Source organism: Theobroma cacao, chromosome 2, assembly GCF_053813885.1.
Source record: "Theobroma cacao isolate CCN51 chromosome 2, ASM5381388v1, whole genome shotgun sequence".
NCBI lineage: Eukaryota > Viridiplantae > Streptophyta > Magnoliopsida > Malvales > Malvaceae > Theobroma > Theobroma cacao.
The window spans coordinates 43940365-43966218 of record NC_142640.1 but is presented as its reverse complement, the minus strand read 5'-3'; the positions used below and the strand labels follow the sequence as shown (position 1 = coordinate 43966218).

General features: G+C 35.1%; 3 protein-coding genes across 6 annotated transcripts; all 3 read left to right on the top strand.

Moving 5' to 3' along the window:
* Positions 1–73: 73 nt before the first annotated feature.
* LOC18609680 (Zincin-like metalloproteases family protein) lies at positions 74–8191 on the top strand. 2 transcript variants are annotated; one of them, XM_088804100.1, is made up of 20 exons: positions 74–465; positions 588–709; positions 801–964; positions 1182–1272; positions 1529–1708; positions 2235–2315; positions 2794–2874; positions 3660–3752; positions 4479–4559; positions 4640–4802; positions 4899–4979; positions 5080–5180; positions 5370–5477; positions 5635–5732; positions 5809–5854; positions 6192–6288; positions 7013–7086; positions 7181–7285; positions 7474–7554; positions 7819–8191. In XM_088804100.1, the coding sequence occupies exons 1-20, from the start codon at positions 312–314 to the stop codon at positions 7927–7929; spliced, it is 2112 nt and encodes a 703-aa protein (XP_088660226.1). In that variant the 5' UTR covers positions 74–311; the 3' UTR covers positions 7930–8191. The 2 variants fall into 2 exon arrangements, with proteins under 2 accessions (XP_088660226.1, XP_007044976.2); XM_007044914.3 differs by having other exon boundaries at positions 4899–5019; positions 5108–5180.
* Positions 8192–9397: 1206 nt separating this feature from the next.
* LOC18609679 (serine/threonine protein phosphatase 2A 59 kDa regulatory subunit B' eta isoform-like) lies at positions 9398–14382 on the top strand. Its single transcript, XM_007044913.3, has 3 exons — positions 9398–9560; positions 9787–11444; positions 13740–14382. The coding sequence occupies exons 2-3, from the start codon at positions 10248–10250 to the stop codon at positions 14097–14099; spliced, it is 1557 nt and encodes a 518-aa protein (XP_007044975.2). The 5' UTR covers positions 9398–9560; positions 9787–10247; the 3' UTR covers positions 14100–14382.
* Positions 14383–15902: 1520 nt separating this feature from the next.
* LOC18609677 (serine/threonine protein phosphatase 2A 57 kDa regulatory subunit B' theta isoform-like) lies at positions 15903–21265 on the top strand. Of its 3 annotated transcripts, none has more exons than XM_088803479.1 (4): positions 15903–16046; positions 16309–16480; positions 16660–18391; positions 20386–21265. In XM_088803479.1, the coding sequence occupies exons 3-4, from the start codon at positions 17174–17176 to the stop codon at positions 20737–20739; spliced, it is 1572 nt and encodes a 523-aa protein (XP_088659605.1). In that variant the 5' UTR covers positions 15903–16046; positions 16309–16480; positions 16660–17173; the 3' UTR covers positions 20740–21265. The 3 variants fall into 3 exon arrangements, 2 of the variants coding, with proteins under 2 accessions (XP_088659605.1, XP_017971669.1); XR_001926775.2 differs by lacking the exon at positions 15903–16046 and having other exon boundaries at positions 16177–16480; positions 20386–20805; positions 20909–21265; XM_018116180.2 differs by lacking the exon at positions 15903–16046 and having other exon boundaries at positions 16179–16480.
* Positions 21266–25854: the final 4589 nt, after the last annotated feature.

Here is a 25854-nt window from a genome sequence, read left to right as displayed (position 1 = left end):
GCCGGCCTTTTCCCTGAAATGTAACGATCGAAAACGATAGCGCTACGGCTCAACCAAAACTGGCGTCCATTTTTTCAGCTCTTTTTCAAAACTTGAAGCAAAAATGTCCCCTCACTGCCCGGCTTCCTTTTCCATTTCAAGAAAAGTCAAAAATCCACTTTGTTCTCATTCATCAAATTAAATGAAATTTAACGTTTTTCCGCTCCGAATGACGGAAATTTCCCTCCCAATCTAAACTCCTCAAAATTGTCCTCTGGTTGGCTCCATAGAAGACATAATCAAACAGCAAAGAAGAAAAATCAAGAGGCAAAATGGAAAGCGAAGGAAACAGTGAGAAGAAAATGAGCAGCAAACCGAGGAAAGGAAGTAACATCGTATCACTCACCGGAGCTGCCGCTCTTCTCACTCTCGCTGTTAGCCTCGCTATCACCGCCATCAACAACCGAAGAAACTCCAAGAAAAAAGGTCACCCCTATTTTCTCTTCTTCAACGGATTTTTTACGGCCTTTTCTTTACTTGTTTGCTACTCGTTTAAATATGCTAATTCTAAATTACTTCGTTTCATTTTTATTTTTATTTAATTTTAGATCTTCCGGGATGTAATGTTCGAGTTAATTTGTCGGCGAGTGAGATTCTAAAGTTAGCTGACCGAATCATTGCAAAATCAAAGGAAGTTCATGATGCTGTTGCTTCAGTTCCGCTCGATAAGGTTTTTTCTTTTCAGTACCTTTTTTTGGCCTATTATGACATTTGAAATACGGAAATTCTTATCTGTTTATGTTGTTTTAAAAAATCCTCAGGTTACGTATAAGAATGTTATATTACCGCTGGCAGAATTGGAGGCACAGCAGTTTCCATTGGTGCAATCATGCGTGGTTCCAAAGTTGGTTTCTCCTTTCGATAAATTGCGTAAAGCAAGCGCTGAAGCCGAGAAGAAAATAGATGCCCAAGTCTCCTCATGCAGGTTTCATTCAATTTTGTTTATGACTTGTATTAGAATCAAGATACATTTACTTTGTAGTTACTTTCATTTAGTTGGTAACAATTTTTTGAATCTAAATTATTGATTGAACTATTGATTATGCCTTTGTAAGTGGTTGTAGATATGAAAGTTCTACTTTGCAATTTGTTTACTGAGCCTGTAATTGAATATTGTACTATATTTATGAGGTGCTGATTAGTAAGCGGGAAGATGTATACCGTGTTGCTAAAGCTTTCGCTGCAAAAGGGGAATGGATGGGTCCAGAAGCAAAACGCTATGTTCAGTGCTTGGTAAGGAAAATATTTACAATTTCTCATGGTTGTTATGTGTATTGTGACATCAGGTTCAATGTTTGTAGCTAATCCCCTGCTCAGAAGTGAAAATGGTAACTTTAGTTTTATAAGAAGGAATATCCTGATGAGGATATATAATTCAATGTTCTGTGCTTAGAAACACTAATGTTTTCAATGTTTTTGATCTTCTGAATATTTACTTTGTGGGTAAGTTGTTCAGTCCTATTATTGATTCCTTTCTGACCAGTGACAGATCAGAGACTTTGAACGGAATGGATTGAATCTTACAGCAACAAAAACAGAAGAAGTGCAACGCTTGAGAGCTCAAATTGATGAGCTAAGTTTGCAATATGTTCAGAATTTGAATGATGATACCACTTCTCTTTTGTTCCATGAGAATGAGCTAGCTGGATTATCAACAGAGTTCCTCAAGGTTCTATATATTCTTTATGTTCATTTACTCTCTTATGTTGTTGCTTCATTAGTTTATATGTGGAAATTCTGACTCTATATCTGTCTCCTTTGAACAAAAAATTCCAAATGTACATTGATTTTTGTATCTGATTTGTGCTTGTTTGCTGGTGATAAATTTTCCTATGGTGATAATTTAAAATGTACCCTATTCATATCTTGGCCATTGGGTGTAGTGGAATTCAAAGAACATATGCCTTTAAAATAAAGATTTCAAATATCAATCAATAGAAAATTGCATAATATGATTCATAGGTACTGCACCATAGAAGCCCAAAGAGCAAAGCTCTCCCATTTTTGAAACAGACCTATGTATAGTGCTGCTTACTTGCATGGATGTTCAAATTATGAACATATGTAAAGTTTTAATCCTGGAAATCCGCATCCCATCATGATGGACTTTTCTTTGAATGACTCAGCTATACATTGTTTAAAAATTTTAATATAAACTTTGTAATAAATTTTGTTTGGTTCTGCTTCTTTTGCAGACTTTAGAAAAAATGGAAAATGGGATGTTCAAAGTCACATTGAAAAGTCATCATGTTGCAGTGGTAATGGAGCTCTGCAAGGTATGATTATCCAAGTTGATTAATGTTGTACTGGCAATATTGTTGACAATGGCAGTATCCTTGCTGTTGGCAACCACTTTTGAACTAACTTATAAGATGAATTATGAGATTGTAAAACTTGTGATCAATTATGTATTTTGGAAGTGCAGAATGCTTAAGGAATCCTGATTTATTTTCTTATTACAGGTTTTAAAAGATATCTGATAATGCCGAAGTAGCATGACAATAAAATCCAGCAATTGTAAATTAAGTGCATGTTACCACCGCAATGGTGAATGTGTCAAATGCATTGCCTTATCATGTGCATGATTGTGACAGCTGCTCAACTAGGATAAATTTTGTTCTATATATTTGTCTTTGTTTTGGCTTTGGATTGGAAATCTAGTGCGGTTTTCTTTGATTTGTATTTTTGCGGTATTGCGTGAAATATGAGAATGACTATTGTGGAGTTTCCTATTTTCATTCTGAGCCTTTGCAGGTAGGAAGAACAAGAAGGACGGTAGCTATGGCATACGGAAAGAGATGTGCAAAAGTCAATCTTTCTGTCTTGGAAGATTTGGTAAATATTGCATTCCCCTGTTTTTTCTTTGAAAAATTGTTTACATAGGAAAGAGAAATCGGCACATAAAACATCCTCATTCTTAGGCTTGGAGTGAAATGATATTCCAAATTAAAACCAAGGGCTATGTTCACATAGCCTATATTCAACAATTTGGAAAGTGAATTGACTTTGTTGATCTGAAATTGTTAATACTTTTGTATAGGCATAAGTTACTAACCCTCCTTTTAACATGTCATTTATGCCCTCTAAAACCCACCCAACAAGGTAGGAGGGGGGGGCAGGGGCGGTTTTGCTGAACTTTTTCATTTGCTATAGTTATTATGTTCCATTCATAATACTTCTCTTGCTATTTATGCCATGATAGAGGGGAAACTGTCAGATCAACATATTCACGTGGGGGTTTTTGTAAATTAAGTTTTTATCAAGAGAAAATCATGTTGTTATGACATAAAAATTATAAAAATTAAAATGTTATGGCTTTTTTGGTGACAACTTCTTGGTTACTGATGTCTTGATAAACGGCTGTTTTAACTTATCAGCAACTTTAGGGTGTTCATATTATTGCAGTGTGTGTGACTTCACTAAATAAAAACTATCTTATAGACTGTAAAGAACTCTTTTATCTTTAGTTTCCATATCTGCAATGTTCTTAGTCATGTGGATCTATACACTGATTTTCAATTGAGCCTTGAGTTTGCATTGCTATCTATTTCCATTTCTTATTAAAGTGTGTTGGAGTATAAGAGAACCAATAAATTTTAACTTTTCTCTCTTCTGATAAGGTTCAAGTGCGTCATAAATTTGCTCGTTTACTTGGCTATTCAAACTACGCAGACTACGCATTGAATCTTAGAATGGCTAAGACGTCCTCGAAGGTTTGCATAGTATCTTTATTTTCTTGGGAATATTTGTATCTAATTTGCTGCATGAATGAAAAATCGTAATTTTCATGTCTTTCAGCTTTCACCTTCTTTTAATGGTTTTTTATTTATAAAAGGTATGCAGTCTTTTATGAATTAAAGTTACTGAAATATTACCACCTCTTTCCCTCTCCCATTCTCTTCTTTCTCCTTTTTCATGAACCGCAATGAACTTTTGTTGTTAGATTTCTTTTTTATTGACTAGGTTGACCCAGATGCAATTGCCTTGAGATTAATGAGAATTTGCTGGCTGCCTCTTAGCCTGTCATCTATCGTAAAGGATTTGTTGCTTTATGTGATAACTCCTGAAATTAAGATCTTAACAATTCATTTCCTGAGTGATATGAAATGAACTATGTACAACTTGCTCACTTACTTAAACAGAAATATTATGTTGTAGTGGCAGGTTTCTGCTAATTGTGAATGATCGCTACTTCCTTTCCTCTCTTTTGGATTTAAGTTTGGAAATTCAACAAGTTATCATGCATGAGTTGCCTCATTCTTGAGACATTAGAAACGTAGATAAGAATGAGTTCTGGGGTTGTGCTTTGTGGAACCTAGCAATTGTATAAAAACACCAATACAAAATGTATTTCAAAGATGCATCTAGTTTGTGTATTATTTCTCAATGCTTCATTAATGAATGTAATATTGTTCTTAGGACTTTGCAAATGTGGTCAGGTATTGGAATTCTTAGAGGACATTTCCTCCAGTTTATCAGACTTGGCCAATAAAGAGTTGGCTGTGTTGAAAGAGTTAAAGGTCAGAACATAATTTCCATTTTCTGAATCCTTTTTTTTTCTTTCAAATAGATGTTTTATTTGCTTTTGTTGTGTGATCAGAAGCAAGAGGAAGGAGAGCTTCCATTCGGAGTTGAAGATCTGTTGTACTATGTAAAGAAGGTTGAACAACAGGAATTTGATATGGACCTTGGAGCTCTCAAACAGTACTTTCCTGTCAATTTGGTTCTTTCTGGAATTTTCAAAATATTTCAAGATCTTTTTGGTAAGTCATAAAAACGTGCATATGAGTTATGCAGCCATGGTGAATGTTCATCTCTATGTGATGGCATGTATCATATGCTCTGTCCACTTCCTGCAGGTTTAAGGTTTGAGGAAATCGCAGATGCTGATGTCTGGAATGGCGATGTTCGAGTTTTTTCTGTTTTTGACTTGAGATCTGGTGAACTTTTTGGTTACTTCTACCTTGATGTGTTCACAAGGTTCACACATTACTTTGAGTTTACTTCTTTATTTGTTTTTGTATTCCTTGCTCTAGTTAGAAAGAAATGGGCTCTCATTGTGGAACAGGGAAGGGAAATATGGTCAGACTTGTGTGGTTGCTCTTCAAAATGGTTCAGTAGCATTCAGTGGTGCACGACAGGTAATTGACATGACATAATCATTGTGCTGCCAGTCTCTAAATGGCTAAACATATAAAATGTTTTCTTGCTGTCTTCTTTGAGCATCTAAGTAGAGTAAATTTGCTCAAATCTTACTGAGATATGCTATGTCCATTATCTTGAAAACCAGAGACTGATATTAGTTTTTTTTCCTTGCTTTTCTCTACCAGATTCCAGTGGCATTGCTGATTTCTCAACTTCAGAAGGACAGCAGTGGCATTCCGGGCTTGCTAAGGTTCTCTGAAGTGGTCAGTCTTTTCCATGAGTTTGGCCATGTGGTATGTTTAAATTATCTCCTTGGTTTTATCATTTATGATTTCTTTAATATATTGGCTAATAGTAAATGCTTTTGTGGTAAAATTTAAGTAGATTGTGTGTTATTTACTTTGATGTCATTGGTAGATAATATGGATTTCACTCTTTATGAGCATTTAGGTGCAACATCTATGCAATCGTGCATCATTTGCTAGATTTTCTGGGCTGCGCGTTGATCCTGACTTTGTGGAGATCCCTGCTCAAGTGCTAGAGAATTGGTAAATCATGGCTCTTACTATTTCTTATTCTTTTTGGACAGATGCAACTCCCCACTAATGGTTCTTTAACATGTAGGTGTTATGAGAGCTTTTCGTTGAAGTTGATATCTGGTTTCCATCAGGTGATACATCTTGACAAGTTCTGCATATACGTACTCAATATATGTATGTATGTGTCTGTGTGTGTCTTAGTGTTGACTTTTATTCATATATGCATAGGCTTGGACTTCTGGCTTGATTTTCTGTTTTGGGGTGTTTATGTGTGTGTGTGTGTATGTGCTTTTATAATCTATTTGGATTGTTTTTTTTTCTTTCTAAAGTGATTGAGAAAGGAAAAATTGTAGTGCTTCACAAAGACATGGTAGATGGTCCCTTTTTATTTAAAGGGTGGACCGTGTATTAAATATCTAAAAGGAAATTAAGTACTTGTGGTTATACATGTGACATTATCATTTGCAGGATATTACAAAGCCCATCAAGGATGAAATATGTAAATCGCTTAAACGATGGCGATATTCCTTTTCGGCACTTAAATTGAAGCAAGAAGTTCTTTATTGTAAGCCTCTTACTTTATCATCAATCAGTAAACTCCAATTTTATTGAATCTATTCGAGACCTTGATATTTGTACATTAAGAAAATCTGTTTTGATCTGTTAATCATTTCATTTTCTCCATTTCGATAAGATTTTGGAATTTGATCCCAATACGTGATGTATAGCCTTTTACTTTTACTTGAGTGAAGTCTAGCCTTTTGGAATGAGATCCCAATATGTGGACAGCTTTTTATCAGTTTCACCAGGATCCCCAAAATTCTATAATCCAATAAAACTTGTTGTTGAAAACTTAAAGAGGGGGCTGGGGGCATTCAATTTCAATGGGAAATTTGATATGACGTATGATCATAGGAGTTTTTGTTTTGTTCTTGGTAGCATGAGTAAAACGTCCAGCCATGTTGGGCAATGGTTCTCTGAATCTCCATGGCTCCTTGGTTCTCGAGTGCAGCCCACAGTTCGGCAAAATTACAAATGCTTTCTTCCTGTTGTTGCAACATATACAAGTTTGCTTTTTTTCCTGAATAAAAATGTGTATTGAGGTGCTTTTTGTTGATTTAAATATTATGAGTAAACTTGTGTTTCTATGGAGTCAATTCCTAGGAATTTGTTTTAGAAGAAAAATTGGCATTCTAATTTATCACATCCGCATAGATGATTGCTGTCTGCTGTAATACATATTATTTCCCTGTCTTCAGATAAGCTCTAAAGATGTTTTCAACTGTCAGGTCTTTTTGATCAAATTATACATTCTGCTGAGAATGTTGACATTGTTGAGTTATTCAAGCATCTTCATCCAAAGGTAAACAAATTTACCTGTTGTTGCTTCATTCTTCATGCATTGAGGAGGAGAATAATTAAATCTTGTTTTTTTTCCTCCTTTTCGGTATTTGTAGGTAATGTTGGGATTGCCAATGTTGGAAGGAACCAATCCAGCTTCATGCTTCCCACGTTGTGCAATTGGTTATGAAGCTGCTTGTTACAGCCGTATTTGGAGTGAGGTTTGATTCGTTCAGCCCTGTCTTTCTTGCCTGTTTTACTTTTGTCGTCTAGATTGTTATATAATGTTGTAGTTTTTAGCAATTTTGTGTGTAATGCAATATAACTGTTACTATTTTATTGTGGATGATCTATTTCTGTGTGATTGGTGCACCTTATGAAAATCATTTGTAATGCATCAAATGTATAGGTATTTGCAGCTGATATTTTTACATCGAAGTTTCGTGATGGTCTTTTGAATCAGTATGCCGGTATGCAGTTTAGGGATAAGGTAACAACTGTTAGTAAGCATTTTCTTCAATGCATTCTTTTATATGTTGCTATGCTGTTGACTGTCTTTGAAAATTTCCCTTTAAGATAGCTTTCTTAGTTTCCAAGCAGCTATCATAGAAATATTGAAAAATCTCTACCATTACTATCATGCATACTGCATATAACAATCAAAAGTTAGCATTCTCATACAGCATAGTGTAAGTATGCAAGTGTGCATCCGATAATAATACTACTAATGGTTATTACTTAAACTTCTTGGTAGGTATTGGCACCAGGGGGAGCGAAGGATCCAGTTGAAATTCTGTCTGACTTTCTTGGAAGAGAACCATCAGTTCAGACATTTATCGACAACAAAATTGAATATAGTTTGTAACACTAAAAGTTTTGGTAATTATCTTCTTCACCTTTTCGTATTGCACTGCAAGATAAGAGTTCACATAGCATCTTGTTGCATTGTAGCCTCTTGCCGTATATTCTCAGTATTACTTGTGTTTGTATAGAATAAGATTTTGAAGATACATACACCCTTGTTTTTAGAATGATGGTTGCTAAGGAGTTGATCGTTTGAGTCCGTGATATGTATTAACTTATACACTGATGAACAATAATTCGAATTTAGTAAACTTGTAAAGTAAGTAAGCTGGATTTAGACATCCAAGCGTCAGTGCTGAAATGTGGTGTGGGGTTGTAGGATAGAGGGGGGTTTGAGAGGGAACAGTATTTTCTTTGGGCTATAGAAACTTGTTATTACGACCTCTGAGTGGCCATTTGCCGTAGTTTATTAGAGAAGAAAAGGTTCAACAATGATGGCCGATGGGGCATTTTTTGAGAACGGAAGTTGGGAGAGTGTTAGTAAAATTGAACTTGGATTTTGGTTGAAGTGTCCCATGGAATTGATAAATTGTAGGATCGTGGGCCATCGAATTAGGTTTTTGATGGATGGTAATCAATGTGTTCTCCACCAATTCCCTTAAGGCTTAATTTGTCTTCCACCATTTATTATTTTATCATTATTTTCTTCATTTTTTGAAGTTTTTTAATTACCAGTTCAATTTATTTCATACTTTTTGCTCGGCTTTGCATCGTGCATTCCTATGGTTATGGGTCCTCAATCAAAGGACATTCCATTGCAAATTCCTGTGGTTTAAACGTCTTCTCCGCCTCATAAAAGGAGAAATCATCTTTTACTGTTGTTAAATTGAAAAGAATTAATTACGCACACTACATTTCACGTAGTCAGGATGATGATTCAAATTCTTTGATAAAAAATTATTATACGTCGTTTTTGTTTGTATCGATGATGATTCACAATTTTGAACGATTCAAATATTTTGATATGAAAATAATTATGCATCATTTTTAGATCGCTTGTAATTTTAAAAAAGTAATTTTTTTGAGTAATTTAAAATCTTAAAAAATTGATTTTCAAGAAAGAAACTCTTCTTACCAACATACAAATTGATTCGATACGGCAAAGACACCAGCTGTAGAGAACAAGTAATAATATGGTGTCACAATTTTTTTAAAAACAATAATTGTTGTACGGAAAGAATGTAGTAAAATCTTTATCAGAATAAAAGCATAAAACAATTAGTAATATCGCTTATCAAAAGAAATATAATAAAATAATTACAATAATTTCTAATATAATATCGCTTGCTTTCTAAACCCGTTTCAAGAAATATGATACTACTGCTACAATAATTACTAATAAAAAGAATAAATACAAGAAAAAAAATAACAAGAGAAAATATGTGTCTCGAACGACGTCGTTAGTGGTCACCGGGTTGTTGGATTTTCTGGTTACTGTTGTCGATTTGACTTTTGACTGCTAAGGAAGAAGACCCAGAAAAGAGTAGAAAAATTGAACCATAAAAGGATTGACAAGTTATCGAGGAAGAATAACTGAAATCACGAGAAATTAATAAAGAAAAAAAAATAATCATAGTCAACAAAGAACAACGAGCAAACCAAGATGGAACGTTTTTGAAAATTCTTGTCTCTGTAAGTAGTTGCAGCAGCCTCCTCTTCTTAGTTTTTGTTTATCAATTTTTAACTCTGCATTTTCTTGCATGTGTGTTTTTTTCTTTCTTTACTTAATGAAGAGAGAAGAAAAGAAAACTTTCTTAATTTCTTAGAGTGCCTTGATTGTTTTAATTCATCTTATAAATAAATTTGAAATCTGGAATGTGTTGAAATTTACTTAATTTCTTCTTTTTCTTTTCTTTAGTGGAAGAACAGAGAAGCTGGTGCTGATCTTTTGTTCTGAGTGAGTTTGTACTTCTGGGTTTTGCTTTTTATGCCTGAAGGTTTGAATTTTTGCAATTGGGTGCTGTTGTAGAGAAAGGGACTGGGCTGATTTTAAGACAAGGGGCTTGAAGCTGAAGAAGGGTTTCTGTTTTGGATGGTTGAGACTAGAAAAATCTGGAATTTTAAACTAGTTCTTTTGCTTTAGCAGTTTAGGTCTGGTTTTAACCTATGGTAGGGATTTTGGGTCCTCTTTGGGCACAAGATATTTGGTTTTGGTAGCAAGTTATTTTGAGGTAAGCCTTTTGATTTCGGCTTTTCTCTGTAGATGACATAGAATGTGGGTTTTGTTATTTGATGGATACTGATTAGTGATAACATTTTGACGAGTTCCAAGTAATTTGTGGGAATCAGCATTGTGGTATTAGGGGGGAGGTGTGAGTCATGCTCAAACAGATTCTAAGTAAGCTTCCCCGGAAGTTGTCCAAGACAGCTGATAGTCGTGAGCATGGTGGAAACCATGCTACTTATTTTAGTGTTTCTGGTGGCTCAAGGAGCAGTGATTTAGGGACTGGCAAGTCAGGAAATTTGAGTGTTTCACCTTTTCCAGCACCTAATTCTACGGAAGATGTTGGATGGAAAGGTGCAAATTTAAAGCCCAGTGGGAACCATTTGTTCTCTTTTTATGAAGCATTGCCTGCTTTCAAGGATGTTCCAGCTTCAGAGAAGCAGAACTTATTCATAAAAAAGCTTAACTTGTGTTCTGTTGTATTTGATTTTACTGACCCCACAAAGAACCTCAAAGAAAAGGAGATTAAGCGGCAGACGCTGTTAGAGCTTGTGGAGTATGTGACTTCTGCAAATGGGAAATTCTTGGATGCTGTTTTGCAAGAAATTGTTAAAATGATATCTGCAAACTTGTTTAGGAGCCTTACTCCTCAACCACGTGAGAATAAAGTTGCAGATGGCCTTGATTTGGAAGAGGAGGAACCTTCAATGGATCCTGCTTGGCCACACTTGCAAATTGTACATGAGTTTCTTTTGAGGTTTGTAGCCTCACCTGAGACTGATGCAAAATTGGCCAAAAGATATGTTGATCAATCCTTCATCATCAATTTGCTTGACTTATTTGATTCTGAAGATCCTAGAGAAAGGGAATATTTGAAAACAATTCTTCATCGCATCTATGGCAAATTCATGGTGCATCGACCATTCATTAGGAAAGCTTTAAACAACATTTTTTTCCGTTTTATTTTTGAGACTGAGAAACATAATGGGATTGCTGAACTTCTAGAAATTTTGGGCAGTATTATTAATGGCTTTGCACTGCCACTTAAAGAAGAGCATAAAGTGTTCCTTGTTCGGGCGCTAATTCCCTTGCATAAACCAAAATGCTTAGCAATGTATCATCAGCAGTTATCCTACTGCATTTCGCAGTTTGTGGAGAAAGATGGCAAGCTTGCTGATACTGTTATTAGGGGGTTATTAAAATATTGGCCCATCACAAATAGTTCAAAGGAAGTCATGTTCCTAAATGAGTTGGAGGAAGTTTTAGAGGCGACTCAGCCACCAGAATTCCAGCGATGCATGGTGCCCTTATTTCGCCGAATTGCTCATTGTTTGAACAGTTTGCACTTTCAGGTGAGAAGTTTTTGATAGTTTGTTCTGCTGTGCTTTTAGTTTCTTACTCTGTATAGATGCAAAAGACATTTTCTAAACATCTTTCAATTTGACATGGATGATGTTTATAAATCTGTTTAATTCATATGTTGGCAACCTTATTGTTGTTTACTTAATAATAAATGCATCATATTGCCAGAATGTGGATTCGGTTTGTAAGCATTTTTGTGGCATTTGTTAGACCTTTTTTCTTATTGTTTTATCCTTGCTGCCAAGGATAAGTAAAGTAAATGTTAAAGGATAATATGCAGATAAAATCTGGTATCTACATGATTGGTTGTGTGATTGGTCCAATTGGTGGTTTGAATTTGTCTAATGATGTTAGAACAGCTAAAGTTGACTATTTATGATAGAGTTATAGGTCACAAATGAAGCTTTATTTAGTATACAATCCCTTTTGCACATGTAGTGCTATACTCATTGGTGTCAGGTTTGTATTGTGGGAATATACTGTTTAGACATAGAACCTGATTGCAGACTCATAAATGGTTTGAGTGATTGCTAGAAATTTGGGATCAGTTAAAGGCCCTGTGAATTTTATTATCAATTGTATTTTCATGAGGTTCAACTGATGAAATTAACAAATAAGTGTCGTGGTATTAACAGGAATGTTAGTGTGGCTCAGATTCTAAATTGTTGCTCATCACTATTATGAATTTTGTGGATTTTAAAATGGTTTTGAAAGCAAAATCTTGTGGCTAATTGGAATAATTTTTATATCTGCATTTTCTGTTTTTGAGTGCTTTAGTGTTCAATGGTAATATTAGCAAGTTGAAATAGCTCATTAAGGTCAAATATCTATAAGTAAAACACCTTTTTCTTTGGTTGATCAAAAATCATTTTGTAGTTAGGCATAATTGTTGGTCCTACTCTTATTTTAATGTTTATTGCTGCAATAAGGTGAGGGTGCAGTGTTAGAGCTACTGCATATCTTACTATGGTTATTTACATGGCATCTTTTCTTTCTTCCTTTTTTTTTTTTTTAACTCATCTCATTTGTTGTTCATGGCTTTTGACCATAGGAAGTTTTTATGTTTCCCATCCCTCCTTAAGCTGAGCTTTGTTAAATATAAAATTCGATTGATGCTGATTTTTGCTTTTCTTTTAACTGATATTATGGATAATGCAATCTGGAATGTACTAGCATATCCATATTATATCACCTGCTATTGGTATTTCCCCTATATGGCTGTATTCAAGGCTTTGACCGACTTTATTTTATACATTTTGACATCCAGAATTTTGTTTGCTATGAAACGTTTTGAAATCTTGGAAATTTCTACTCTTCTTTAAACTTGAAACAAGTTTCATCATCAAAGTGCATTTGGTATAATTGAATCCCACAAATGAAAGGAAGAAGGACATTGTTTTGAGACGTCTGAAAATGGAGACTGAGACATTCAATTTTTTAATTGTTGGAGAGAGTTGGCTTTTATGGCTTTACCCTCTAAATTGTTGTTATTTGACTTTGTTAACATTCTATTAGCTACATGCATCATCTTTCCTGTAAGAATCCTCTACAGACCTAAAGTCACTAGGTGCTGAATTCCTCATTTTTCTTACTAATTATTTTGTTGAAGTGTTAAGATTGCGTACAAGACAAACTCTCATGTATATTTGAAGATGCAACATATGCTGATTGAACTTGTGCTTTTGTATGACGAATATAGGTGGCATACTGTTAAAGTAGTTGCTGCTATTATGTATAATAAATGGGTACAGTTAGCTGAAATATACTATGTGATGGTTTTGAAACAAACTCACAAACACCAAAAAAAATTTCTTGCTAATTGCAAACTCTATGGCCATACACATGTTCTATTCACATTGAATGGAATGGATGTAAGAAACTATGATTGAATCTTTGGAAATGATGCCAGAAAATTCTGGATTCTACTATTCTGTTAAGTCATATCATATATTTTAAACATAATTTCAGCTGTAAAAGTCTGTGAAACTAAGTAGGATAAAACCCTTATAGAATGATGCCAGTGAAGTCTGAAGTTCTGTTATGATAGCAGACATTAAGTACACTTTCAGCTGGAAATATTTTGTGAAATAAGTATGGTCCTTACGACACAGTATGATTTTATCATTTCATTTCTGATTTCTTTTTATTTTGGGATGATATTGGCTTTCCAGAGGATAGGTTCTATCCATTGTGGTTTTTTATGGAACTGATGATGTTTTCCTTGATCCCTGAATGTCATTACACAAATGTTGATTTTTCTTTTCTTTGTTTTTTGCTTTTCTCAGGTTGCTGAGCGAGCCTTGTTTTTGTGGAACAATGATCACATTGAGAACTTAATTATTCAAAACCGCAAGGTTATACTGCCCATTATTTTCCCTGCATTGGACAAAAACGCTAGAAATCACTGGAACCAGGCTGTACATAGCTTGACTTTAAATGTACGCAAAATCTTCTATGATCTTGATCCAGAGCTGTACAATGAATGCTTGCTAAAGTTTCAGGAGGACGAATCAAAGGAAGATGAGATTGAAGTGAGACGTGAAGCTAGATGGAAGCGCTTGGAAGAACTTGCTGAAAAGAAAGCTTCTGGTAGTGAAGCAGTGCTTGTTTCCCATAAAGCAAACGCTAATGGCTCATCTGGTTAGAGATGGAGAGAGATTTGTTGGTACTTAATGAGTCTCAAGATTTTCTATAGGGATGGAAGTGACAACCTTGTCTGGGTGGTGAAATATTGTCAGTTTCTTGCCTTCTACACAAAAGGAATCCGAGATTGCTGTATGGTAGGTTCCAGCTTATTAGTGATGCCTAATAAACATTTTTGTTAAATTAATCTATTTATTCTTGAACTTGTCCTATTCATATACTTCTTCTTGGTTAGCATCAAATTACATATCCATGAACACTCATTCAATGGTGAAAGGAGGAAAATCGGAAAGAAGTCGCAGTGCTAGTGTCCGTTGTTGCCCTTCTTCTCAACTTCCATATCCACATGTACTAAACAACAATTTGATAAATTTAACAAAAAGGGGAAAAAATTTCTGGTTTAATGCTGCTTAAAAGTGTATGTAACACTTTGCCTAGGAGTGTGCTTGTGCTTGGTTAATGATGTGATACAAAAGCAGCGTTATATCTCACTGACCAGTAAGAAAAGAGGGGTTAAAAAGGATTATTAACTAAATTACTTAGGTCTTAAATTGATTACTTAATCCTACTTGTATTTGTACAATGTTGTTTGTTTGGCTTCGCCTGACCATTCGACAAGAGACAGGTTTATGCTCAAGCGAAATGCAAACTGCTCCATTATGCTTATTGCATCATTTTGGACATCATTAGACACCAGCAACTGCTGCTGCTGCTGCTATTCCACAATAAAAGGTTAGCGATCATTGCCAATCATCAAAGCACCCACCTCCCATCTTTGATAAGCTTTCCGTCATTGTCAGGGAATTGAGATAAGCAAGCAGGGCCTTTTGTGGCTCTTTGCAGGGTGTTGTATGGACAGAAGAAAGGTCGTAATAAGAGTTTTTTGATTCCTGATCAGCCTGGTAGCGTCAGACATACACCAAATTGCCCCGTGGCCCCCCTGCCTCTCTCCAAGTCGCCATTGGGTTCAAGTGACATGAACATGGCTTGGATTTGGCATTTGGGCTCCGCTCCGAGTAGGTACACTCCCACCGGCAGTCCAGCAACTTTTACGAGTGCGTGGGGTGAACGCTCCAATTGCTGTTGCTGACAACCACCGCGTCAACCCCACCACGAGGGGAAAATCTCTGCCCCATGACCACTGCCAGGGCCCTATTCATATGCCTTTATTATTGTTTGCTTAATTAGTCTTTTTGACAGAAGAGAATGCCATTAAAAATCTCTTCAAAAGGATATGTTAGTATCTAAACGATTCAAATTTACGAAGTTCGGGTGTCTTTAATTCTAATGTAAATTGAGGGAAAAGGCCACAAGTTTTGGTTGATTAAGGGTTATGAGTTTGTCAACATTTTTCCTTTTGGGTATTTTAGGGCATACTTTCTACTCCTAGTGGACTTGAATTAATTAGATATTAGATGACAGCATGACACCCTTTTTCAAGTAGGTCGGTGACAAAAATAATTCAAAGTTGTTTGAGGTTTTTCAATTTGCAAAATTTATTGGGTTTTTTAGGAGGCTAAGTACTTGTCTTTTATTGACTTTCTAATAATAATAATAGTAATGATAAAGTTAACCATATTCAGACTTGGATTGTTCTCCAACTCTTAAGCAAGAGAATATATGCCATTTAAAAAATTTTGTTCGCTTCAGTTAAGAAAGCAGATTGTTTAACTTATCCTCTAAAAAACACATGAAGTCAAATGATTCTCCTAAATTGATAAGCTTGTTAGAATTTCTTTTCCCATGTCAGTTTGGTTTGTTCATTAAACAGGTACTGGAATTACAATCTATCAAAATTAACTCTTCCAAGAACCAAAGCAACCCTTTTTTCCATTTTAGATATGGAATATGTTGAACCAATGGAAAAAAAAAAAAAAAACAGACGGAAAGTTGTGAATTGGTCATGGGCCAATGCTTAAAACAGTGTGGTACTGGTACAGTTGTTGAAGGTAAGAGAATTGGAGAAAGCATATACCCAAATAAAAACATTCTACATAACATCATCTCATAAATTAGATTATCAAAGATTATGAAACAAAACCTTTGTTTATTTGCTTTTTTATTTTGTTATTATCCAAATTATTAGTACCTGAGAGAATATAGAAAAGAGAGAGAGAGAGAAACAGACTTCTTTTCTTTTTGTCAAACTTTTTATTTTTATTTTAATTTATATATTTTTTAAATATTCTCTGATGTTCCATTTACGCGCAGTGAAGTAAGGTTCTTGTATCAAAGGGCTACCTTTTGGTCACTTTGTTCTCTTTCTCTTTGTCTCCCCTCGGGCCAAAGTAAGTTCAGAAGGAAAAAAGAAAGTTAAAAAAGGGAAAGTCCAAAGCCTGTTTCTTTCTTTTGTTCAACTTCTCTATCGAGTTATTAGCTTTCTGTAAGTGTCAAAGGCTCTCTCCTCTTCTGGGTTTTCTTTTATCTTCTATTTTGTTTTTGCTTTTTATTGTTGTTGTTCTGTAATAATCTGTTTTAGTTGATCACTTTTGTAGTTTTTTCTTTCTTTGCTTCATAGTATCTTTGGTTTTTGCTAATTTGGTGTTTTTTGATCAAACCCAGATCCTGTCATCATTTGACCCAACTGACTTTGGCTGGTGATTTTACAGAGAAGAGGTAGCAGGGAACCACATAGAAACCAGGAGCTTCTTTTTATTTTTTTGGTATATTTTTAATGCTTAAAGTTTGCAGTTGGGCTTCCAGTTTAAGTGTTTCTTTTTCTTTAATTTCAGCCGAATTTAAGTCAAAAGGTGTTGTTTTTTGTTTTAGAATTGTATAGAGCAAAGAAAGTTGTCAAATTTTAGTATAGGATGATTGGCAAAAGCAAGAGTTTTTGCTTTGACAGATGCTTTTTGGGGTTGTCAAATTTTTATCCGGATAGGAATTTCTACATCTGGGATAGTTTATAGGTTGGGTCCATTTGTTTCTTGGCTTGTAATGAATTTTATGTGTATTGGTTGTCTTCCATTACTGTGAAGTTGAGGTTCCCTTCTTTTAATGGACTGGGTTCTGCTCTAAAGGAAATTGAGCACAGTTGGGTTCATTGTGGATTTTGTTATTTCGTTTGTTTTGAGATATGATCAAGCAGATACTAGGCAGGCTTCCTCGAAAGCCATCAAAGTCATCTGAGAGTCGTGAATTTGGGGGTTCGTCTGCTCCTTCTTTGAGTAATTCCTCTAACTTAAGAGGCAGTGATATTGTGGGTAATCATAGGCTGATGATCGACAGTGCACCTCTTTCTGGACCTAATTCTACTTCTAGTTTAGGATACAGCCCTAGAAGTAAACTCACCCAAGCTGTGAATCAAAAACTGAATGGGAATTCATTGACTGCTCCATTTGAAGCATTACCTGGATTTAAGGATGTTCCTAGCTCCGAGAAGCAAAACTTGTTTCTTAGAAAGCTAAGTTTGTGTTGTATTGTGTTTGATTTCACTGACCCAATGAAGAACTTGAAAGAAAAAGACATCAAGCGGCAGACGTTACTTGAACTTGTGGATTATGTTAGTTCTGCGAATGGCAAATTTGCTGAAACTGTTATGCAAGAAGCTGTAAAGATGATGTCTATCAACTTGTTTAGATCCCTTACTCCACAGCCTCGTGAAAATAAGGTGGTAGAAGCCTTTGATATGGAAGAGGAAGAGCCATTGATGGACCCTGCATGGCCTCACTTGCAAATTGTTTATGAATTCCTTCTGAGGTTTGTGGCATCTCCTGAGACAGATGCCAAGTTGGCTAAGAGGTATATCGATCATTCTTTTGTTTTCAAATTATTGGATCTCTTTGATTCTGAAGATCCTAGGGAGAGGGAGTATCTAAAAACAATTCTGCATCGTATCTATGGCAAGTTTATGGTGCATCGTCCCTTTATCAGGAAAGCTATTAACAACATCTTCTTCCATTTTATTTTTGAAACGGAGAAGCATAATGGGATTGCTGAGCTTTTAGAGGTTTTGGGAAGTATAATCAATGGGTTTGCTCTGCCACTTAAAGAAGAACACAAATTGTTCCTTGTTCGGGCACTAATACCACTTCACAAGCCAAAATGCTTGCCACTGTATCATCAGCAGCTATCATACTGCATCACTCAATTTGTTGAGAAAGACTGCAAACTAGCTGATACTGTTGTAAGGGGATTATTGAAGTACTGGCCAATTACTAATAGTTCAAAGGAAGTCATGTTCCTTGGTGAACTGGAAGAAATTTTGGAAGCTACTCAGCCTGCTGAATTTCAAAGATGTATGGTACCTTTGTTCCGCCAAATTGCACGTTGCTTGAGCAGTTCACACTTTCAGGTATAAGCCATTAACTTTTCAAATTTCTCTTCATTCCTTGTTGTGTGAAATGCCCTTGCCAAATGTTTCATCTGTCCAGTTGTTTATCTCATGGTTCTCTACTGCTAAATTCACGCGAATCCTGAAAATTGCTCATTTACTTCTTCAAAAAAATTAAATGGAGAGAAAGAGTCTTTCCTCTCTCTCTCTCTCTCTCATTTTTATTTATGTTTGGAAGAAGGTTCCACTTTGTTCATCTTTCAGTCAAAACGATGATGGTTTGCTGTTTTATTTTGATTGTAATTTGCATCAAACATCCACTCACAATCTCCCATATTAGTTGATTAAGAGGATGGGCTATATGTTAGCGAATTAGATCTCATTAATTTCTCAATGATCTTTCTCTGCTGCTCTCTATTGTACAGAAGTCTATGTTTTTGAGCTTATGAGAACTGAAGCCATTCTGATTGAGCTTTATCTAGTCTGATATGGATGAAGTTGTAAATAGAGTAAACTAAAGTTTTCTGTTTCTTGTACCTAAGCCCGAGGAGATTTTTGCTGCTGAGAAAGTCTAAATTACTTGATATATAATTCTTGTTGGTAGCAGTCATAATGGTGTTCTGATGGGTGATTTGACACTGGAATTCAAATATTAAGGTTCTAATTTCTGGTACTTTATGATAGCCAGCTCCTTATTGGCATAATTGTGTAAGATATGTGTTGAGAATTGGCAACTGATGATGGTGAGAAACTCTGCCAATAATCTTATATTGGCTTGAAGATGGAAAATGGTTGATGTCCTGGTTGTGCATCAATAGTTGATACATCTATGAACCTATATTTTGCTGTGTTCCAAACTTTTACAGGTTTGAGGCAACATTAAATTTTTTTTTCCTAGTGGTCCTTTTTGTTCTACAATTTAAATTTCCTATGTAGCTATCTCTGTTAAGGACACTTGTGAATCTTACTAGAGATTCTTACTATAGATTAGGTGGACAAAAGTAGAGGTATGATGGCATTGTTTTCAGATTTTGCATTGGGTGGGCAATCCTTTAGTTGGGATGATGGTTGAAGAACTTTGGTGTTTTGGAATAACAAGGCTGATATACTGGCAACTGAGATGGTAGCAGCATAGTAATCATGATGAATTTGGTGGTGTCTAGGTGCTAATGCAGCTGTGGTAGTGGATGTGTTGGGTAGTTGATAGTCTGCAGTTACTGCAGTGTGGTGGTTGTTCTGGTTGTTGTAGTTGGCTCTTGAATGCTGGTGGTATCATGGCAGTGAATTGTGGGATCATGGCAGTGAATGTGGTCTTGGTGACTTCTGGTGTTGATATTGCTTAAATAGTCATTGAGTATATTCATAAATTAAATACAGGTCAACTTTCATGTTTTGGCTCATTATTGCCACCCAGGTTTTAGTTCATGAGGTGAAGATTGCTGTTACTCTGGCAGGAAGGATCCGTATTGTGTGCCTGAAGTTTGTTAATACTAACGTTAAGAGGTTTAACGAGTTAGTGGGTTGTTTCTAAAACTTAGGCCGCATAATTCTTTAAGGTATTTTGGAGTTGGCTGACCAAGCTGTATGCATGTGTTTAGGTTATACATGATGTAGCACTTTAGCACTTACTAAAATGAATAATAATGTGGTGTGTTTCTTTGTTCTAGTGTTCAGTTGTGTGCATTGCTAAGATGTCCATTGACTCCAGTTCTTAAATTGTGGTGCTACCATGTAACAGCAATCATTTCAATGCATGTGGATTTCCATAAGCACTTATTCCATTTTACAAGTCATAGGTGCTGTATGACAATTTAATGTCGAAACATTGTGGTTTCCTTCATACACAGGAATTTTGTTCGTAAGGTTTTGTATAAAATTCAAGTTTCCAGTATGAGATTTGAATCTTTCAGTTGTGACATATCTTAATAGGATCTTATTTTGCCTCTGCTGAAATATTTGGCTACACATGCTGTGGTTTTCCTGAATTTACAGACCTCTGATGCTTGCTTTTACAGGTAGCGGAGAGGGCTTTGTACTTGTGGAGTAATGATCACATTGAGAACTTAATTAGACAAAACCGCAGAGTTATACTGCCCATCATATTCCCTGCCTTGGAGAAAAATGGGCACAACCACTGGAATCAAGTGGTCCAGAGCTTAACGCATAATGTTCGCAAGATTTTTTCTGATATTGATCCTGAACTATTTGAGGAGTGCTTGAACAAGTTTCGGGAAGATGAAGAAAAACTGGGAGAGATAAAAACAAAACATGAAGCCACCTGGAAGCGTTTAGAAGATATTGCTGTATCAAACACTGCTAATGGTGAAGCAGGTCTTGTTCCTCATATTGTAGCCTCCCGAATATCATGAGCACCAATGTGGAGTGACCGATGCTCTTGTCAACTGTTAATCTTTTACTGGTCCTGTGGGCACAAGGTGGTAAAATGCTTAGAGAAGTTGAATCTTACGAGTTGTCATGTTTTTGCTCCCAAAATCGTGAGTTGATTGTATCCTGATGGTTAAGAACATCATTTTGCAGCAATGAAGTCCCACATTTGTGGCACTCATATGAAGCAAATAGAAGTTAGCAGCTGCTGTGTACCTTTAGGATGGAGGGGATGTACCTAGTATTTTTGCTCTTCTTATAGTTGATGTTTTAGAGAATCATACGGAGGATCTATAGTCACAGGTAATTTGTGCTGTTCATCTTGATTTCAAATTGTTCCTCACTTGTGCACTTGCTGAACCACTTGATCTCCTTTCTTGCATGTATGTATTATCTGCTTCCCTTTTGTTCTTGCAACTGAAAAACTTTTGTTGGTGTCTCTGTTAATACAAATATTGATTAATTTGGATGGGTTTAATGGGGATTAAATGTTATTTTTATCCCTTGTAATTCTTTCTCTTTCTCTCATGTGACTAGCATAAATATTTCTGCAGTAGAATGGCATATTTGTTTAATTCTTGTAATACCAGCCTACAACAGTCAGCTGCATATCAAACCTCTGGTTGATATCTTTTTGCGTATAGAATCAAACATTGATTTCCTGAAAATTTGAATATCATTCCCGCGTTCAAGAAGATATCAAAAGCTAAAGCCTAAAGCATTATATGCCTCCTAAGAATTCCAAAACTAAAACATCAATGCATATTTTCAAAGCTTAGAGATGGATTTGAATATAAGGTGTTTATTATTGCCGATGAACATGACTATAATGATGGCAACTTGGATGTTACTTCAGGCTGAGTTTCCCCTGCTTTCCCATCTATGCAATCCCTCGTTTTGGCAATTTCTTCAGTCAACCGGACAGACTTTGTGCAACTCAAATAAACAAGTCGATAATGTCCCGAAATTCCGAACTTAGTCTAACAATTGTTTTTCCTTTTTCAGAGGAGAGTTAATCTCCAAGTTCGTGATTCCTTCTGGACTTTGTTAATATATACAACCATGCCTCCAACCCTCCCTTAAAAGGAGAAACCGGAAAAACAATTTCCCAATTTAGAACATAATGTTGCTCGTTTTCCATGGAAACGCTACTCGTTTCTCATAAGACAATGATCGTTTAACATTCTTTGAGTGAGCTCGTTTTCATCTGTTTTATGGTTGAGAAAGAGCTGGAGATGATTTCTGCTTGGAACGCTGTTGCTCTCCGTCTCCTGTCGAAGGTTCCTCACGGCTGATTGATATCATTCTTTGCGTCGTGGGGTAAGCCTAGTTGTACGGTTTTTGAGTGCAGCCTTGGCGAGATTGGTTCTTCGACGGTGGGGTTCTTGGAGTGCTTCCGATGGTTCTTTTTTTGTTTTTTTAGTTTTTCAGTTTTTTGAGAGGCTGAGCTTTTCGTTTTCTTTCTGGTAGTGATGGATTATGAGCAAACTCTCATGTTTTTATCTTTTGATGTGGGTTTAGCATTTGATGCAATGGTATGTTGCGATTCCAGAGAGGATTTTACGTGACCATGAAAGGAACCGAATAGAGAGAATGAGGAAGGATCGTGAAGAGAAGGAAGAAGGATTGAGTTAAGAAATCTGATAACTTGGCTCAACCAACCAAAAGTTTTTCATTTTAGCTTTTTATACAAATATTTGAAAAACAAATTTAGCTAGATCCAACCTCAGAGATTCTAAATCATCGAAAATATAAGATCAAGCTAAGCTGAAAACTATTGATTTCTGTGCAAGCTTAACAACCATAACAGAAGCCAATACAAGAAGAAGAACAAAACAACATCTAGACTCTGCTTGCAAGTAATAAAAGAAATGAATTTGGTTAAATGACATACAAGCATGCGTTTCAACCATTGCAACCAGTAAACTAAATTTAACAACTAAAATAGCATAGAAACACTCGTTTCAAAGTCCTAAGATTTGAGAAATATAAAATGACACCGTTTGAACATTACACCTTCAATTCTTCAGTCAACTGCTGCTTCCCTCCAAACCTGTCTCCTTTAAACACCATCTCAGCACCCTTCTATCAAATTCTAAGATTGATGATTATTTCAACACACCGACATAATCATTAATATGATGAACACCTAAACAAGAATGTAGAAATTCAAATCTCTCAATGCTTTAACTCAATCTCCTGATCTTTTACAACATCTCTCAATGAATGACATTTTGCTCTGATATGCTTAGTATGATCATGAAGCACATGATTTTTAGGTATAGCTATAGCAGATTGATTATCCACATATAGCATAGTTCCTTTCTCCTAAATAAATCCAATATCCTCCAAAATCTTTCTCTACCACTTTGCATGATTGGCAGTAGCAGCTGTTGCTATGTACTCAACTATTGTTGAAGACTAAGCTACTACCTCTTGTTTCTTTAAATAATGGAGTTCATAGTATTAACATCACTTCTAGTGATTTCAGGAAGATTGGTGATTAATTTGGGTTTAGTGAATTGATGAATTAGCTGTTTATCACATCTAGATACTCAAAAGATTAGATCTAGAGTATTGAATCACTAATTGGGTAAAATTTGAGGCTAAGGGACAAAATTGGCATAAAAGGTAAAACGGTAATTTCACATTTTTTCATTGGATGGTTATGAGGGTGTACAATATAAGGTTTGCAATTGGACAACTAATAATTAATATCAAGTATTGAATTGTTTCTTGTAATTATTGTTAATCCAAGAATGCAACCATGAATCTATGATGGAGTGATTTCATGGTTAATAAGCTTGAATTATTTTTTAGTGAGATTAAGAATAATTCTAAGTTTATTAGAGCTTCGAATATCTATGTCCAAATAGATTCCCCACTTAGCTTCATAGAATTCAATTTGTTTGAGTTGAAATGCATGTTTTATTTGATTAATTAAATTGTGTACAAAAATGACAGCTTTAACCTATTTGTCTTAATTTAGATAAGAAAATATATTTGTTTTAAATTAAGACAAGAAAAATATTTTTTGTCTTAATCTAGACAAGAAGACATATTTGTCTTAATTTAGACAAGATAAAATATTTTTGTCTTAATTAAAGACAAGAGTTGTCTTAAAATTAAGGTAATGCTATGAGGATTCTTGCAAAATGAATCTAAACATCCAGGTTGATAAAAGAAGATTTCATGTTTGACTATCACTCTTTTATTTATTATTAATTTTCTTTAAATAAAGATAGATAATAATAAAATAAGAGTTGTTATTCAATAAGGAGTTTTATTTTATCAAAAACTCTAAATGATAATTAAAGAATTAAATTATTTATTTTTTAATTTTAATTTTGATAATTATAGAGCATGTTTGATGCATCCATAACTCTAAATGGATGGTTAAGATCGATTCAAAGGTGTTTGATTTTGATTAAACCTTTGAGGCAAGAGTTTATATAAAAAGAGAAAAGATTGGAAGAAAAAAAACCGTGTTTTTTTTTTAAAAAGTTTCAGCCATCACTTCTCTCATCTTCCTCCAAACTTTGCTTTATCTTTATTCATTTCTCCCATTCTTGGCTGAATTTTATGAAAGAAAATAGCCATTAATTTTTAGGAAGAAAAGAAAGACAAAGTTAGTTGCCATCTTGTAGTCTAGCATTCCACAGCTTGTCTACTAAAGGTTCAAGTTAAAAGCGTTCTTGAAGAATAAGTGATAAACTTGTTTGGTCGAGAAATCATTCATTGGTGTGGTGGTGTCTGAAAATAAGAATATCAAAATAAAAGGTATTTTTTTTACTTAATAGATTCTTATTTTTTTATGATGTAATTATGTTACTTGCAATAAGAATAATGTGTGTTTTCGCTTGTGTAATTGAATTGCTTGCTTCCTTTATAAATTTGTTTTTTGAAATCCATGCTTTACAGAATTACATCAATTCACTAAGATCCTACTCCAACACATGCTTTTGAAAATATGGCCAGCAGCATCTACAGAACTATCATGCTTACTTAGTTTATCACTCAAAGTAAGAGGAGTGCTAACTAGTTTACATGTACTCATGTTAAACTTCTTTAATAGATCGTTTGCATATTTAAGCTAATGCAAAACAATCTGTCCTTCATTTTGTTGAACCTCCATGCCAAGGAAATAAGTCATTAATCCCAAATCTGTCATCTCACATGTAATAATCATTTGGACCTTAAATTCCTTCAAACATTCAGTATTTGGTCCTATAATTAACAAGTCATTGACATACAATGCAACCACCAACTATATTGACTCAACTGAGCCTTTTACATACAAAGTTGGTTCATGAACACTTCTTTTAAACCCTTGACAAATGAAATTTCATTAATTTTCTCATACCAAGCTCTAGGAGCATGCTTAAATCCATATAAGGCTTTGATTAATTTGCAGAGTTTGATTTCATCTCCCTACTTTATGTACCTTTCAAGTTGAGTAATGTAAATATCTTTTCTCAAAACTCCATTTAGAAAAGCTGACTTAACATCCAAATGATATATTTGCCACCTTTCTCTTGCTAATAGAGCTACTAACATCCTTATAGTATCATGCCTAGCCAGTGGTGTAAATGTTTCAAAGAAATCTGTACCATAGGTCTGTGTATATCCTTTTACCACTAATCTAGCTTTGTACTTGTTTATTGTACCATCAGGATTCAATTTTGTTATGTATATCCATTTAACGCCAATTACATGTTGATTACTTGGCTTTTCAACCAACTTCTGTGTTCCATTTTTCTAAATCATAGCTATCTCTACATCTATAACTTGTCTTTAATTAACATCTGATTGAGCTTTTGCAAAAGCTGTGGGATCTGCAATAGCCAAGCTACATATGTTATAAATGTCTTATAATGATCTTGTCCCTCAAACTGCCAAGCTTTCATCTTCTTTATCAACCTCATCAATTTCTTCATCTTCCACTTGCTCATTACTTTCAGACACCCCACTATCAGGACCACTATTTGTTTTTTTTTTTCAAGTTCCAATTCTACCATTCATCAAATTGAACACCTCTGCTTATGAAAACCTTCTTAGACTTAAGGTCATAAAACCTGTACCCTTTAGATACATCACTG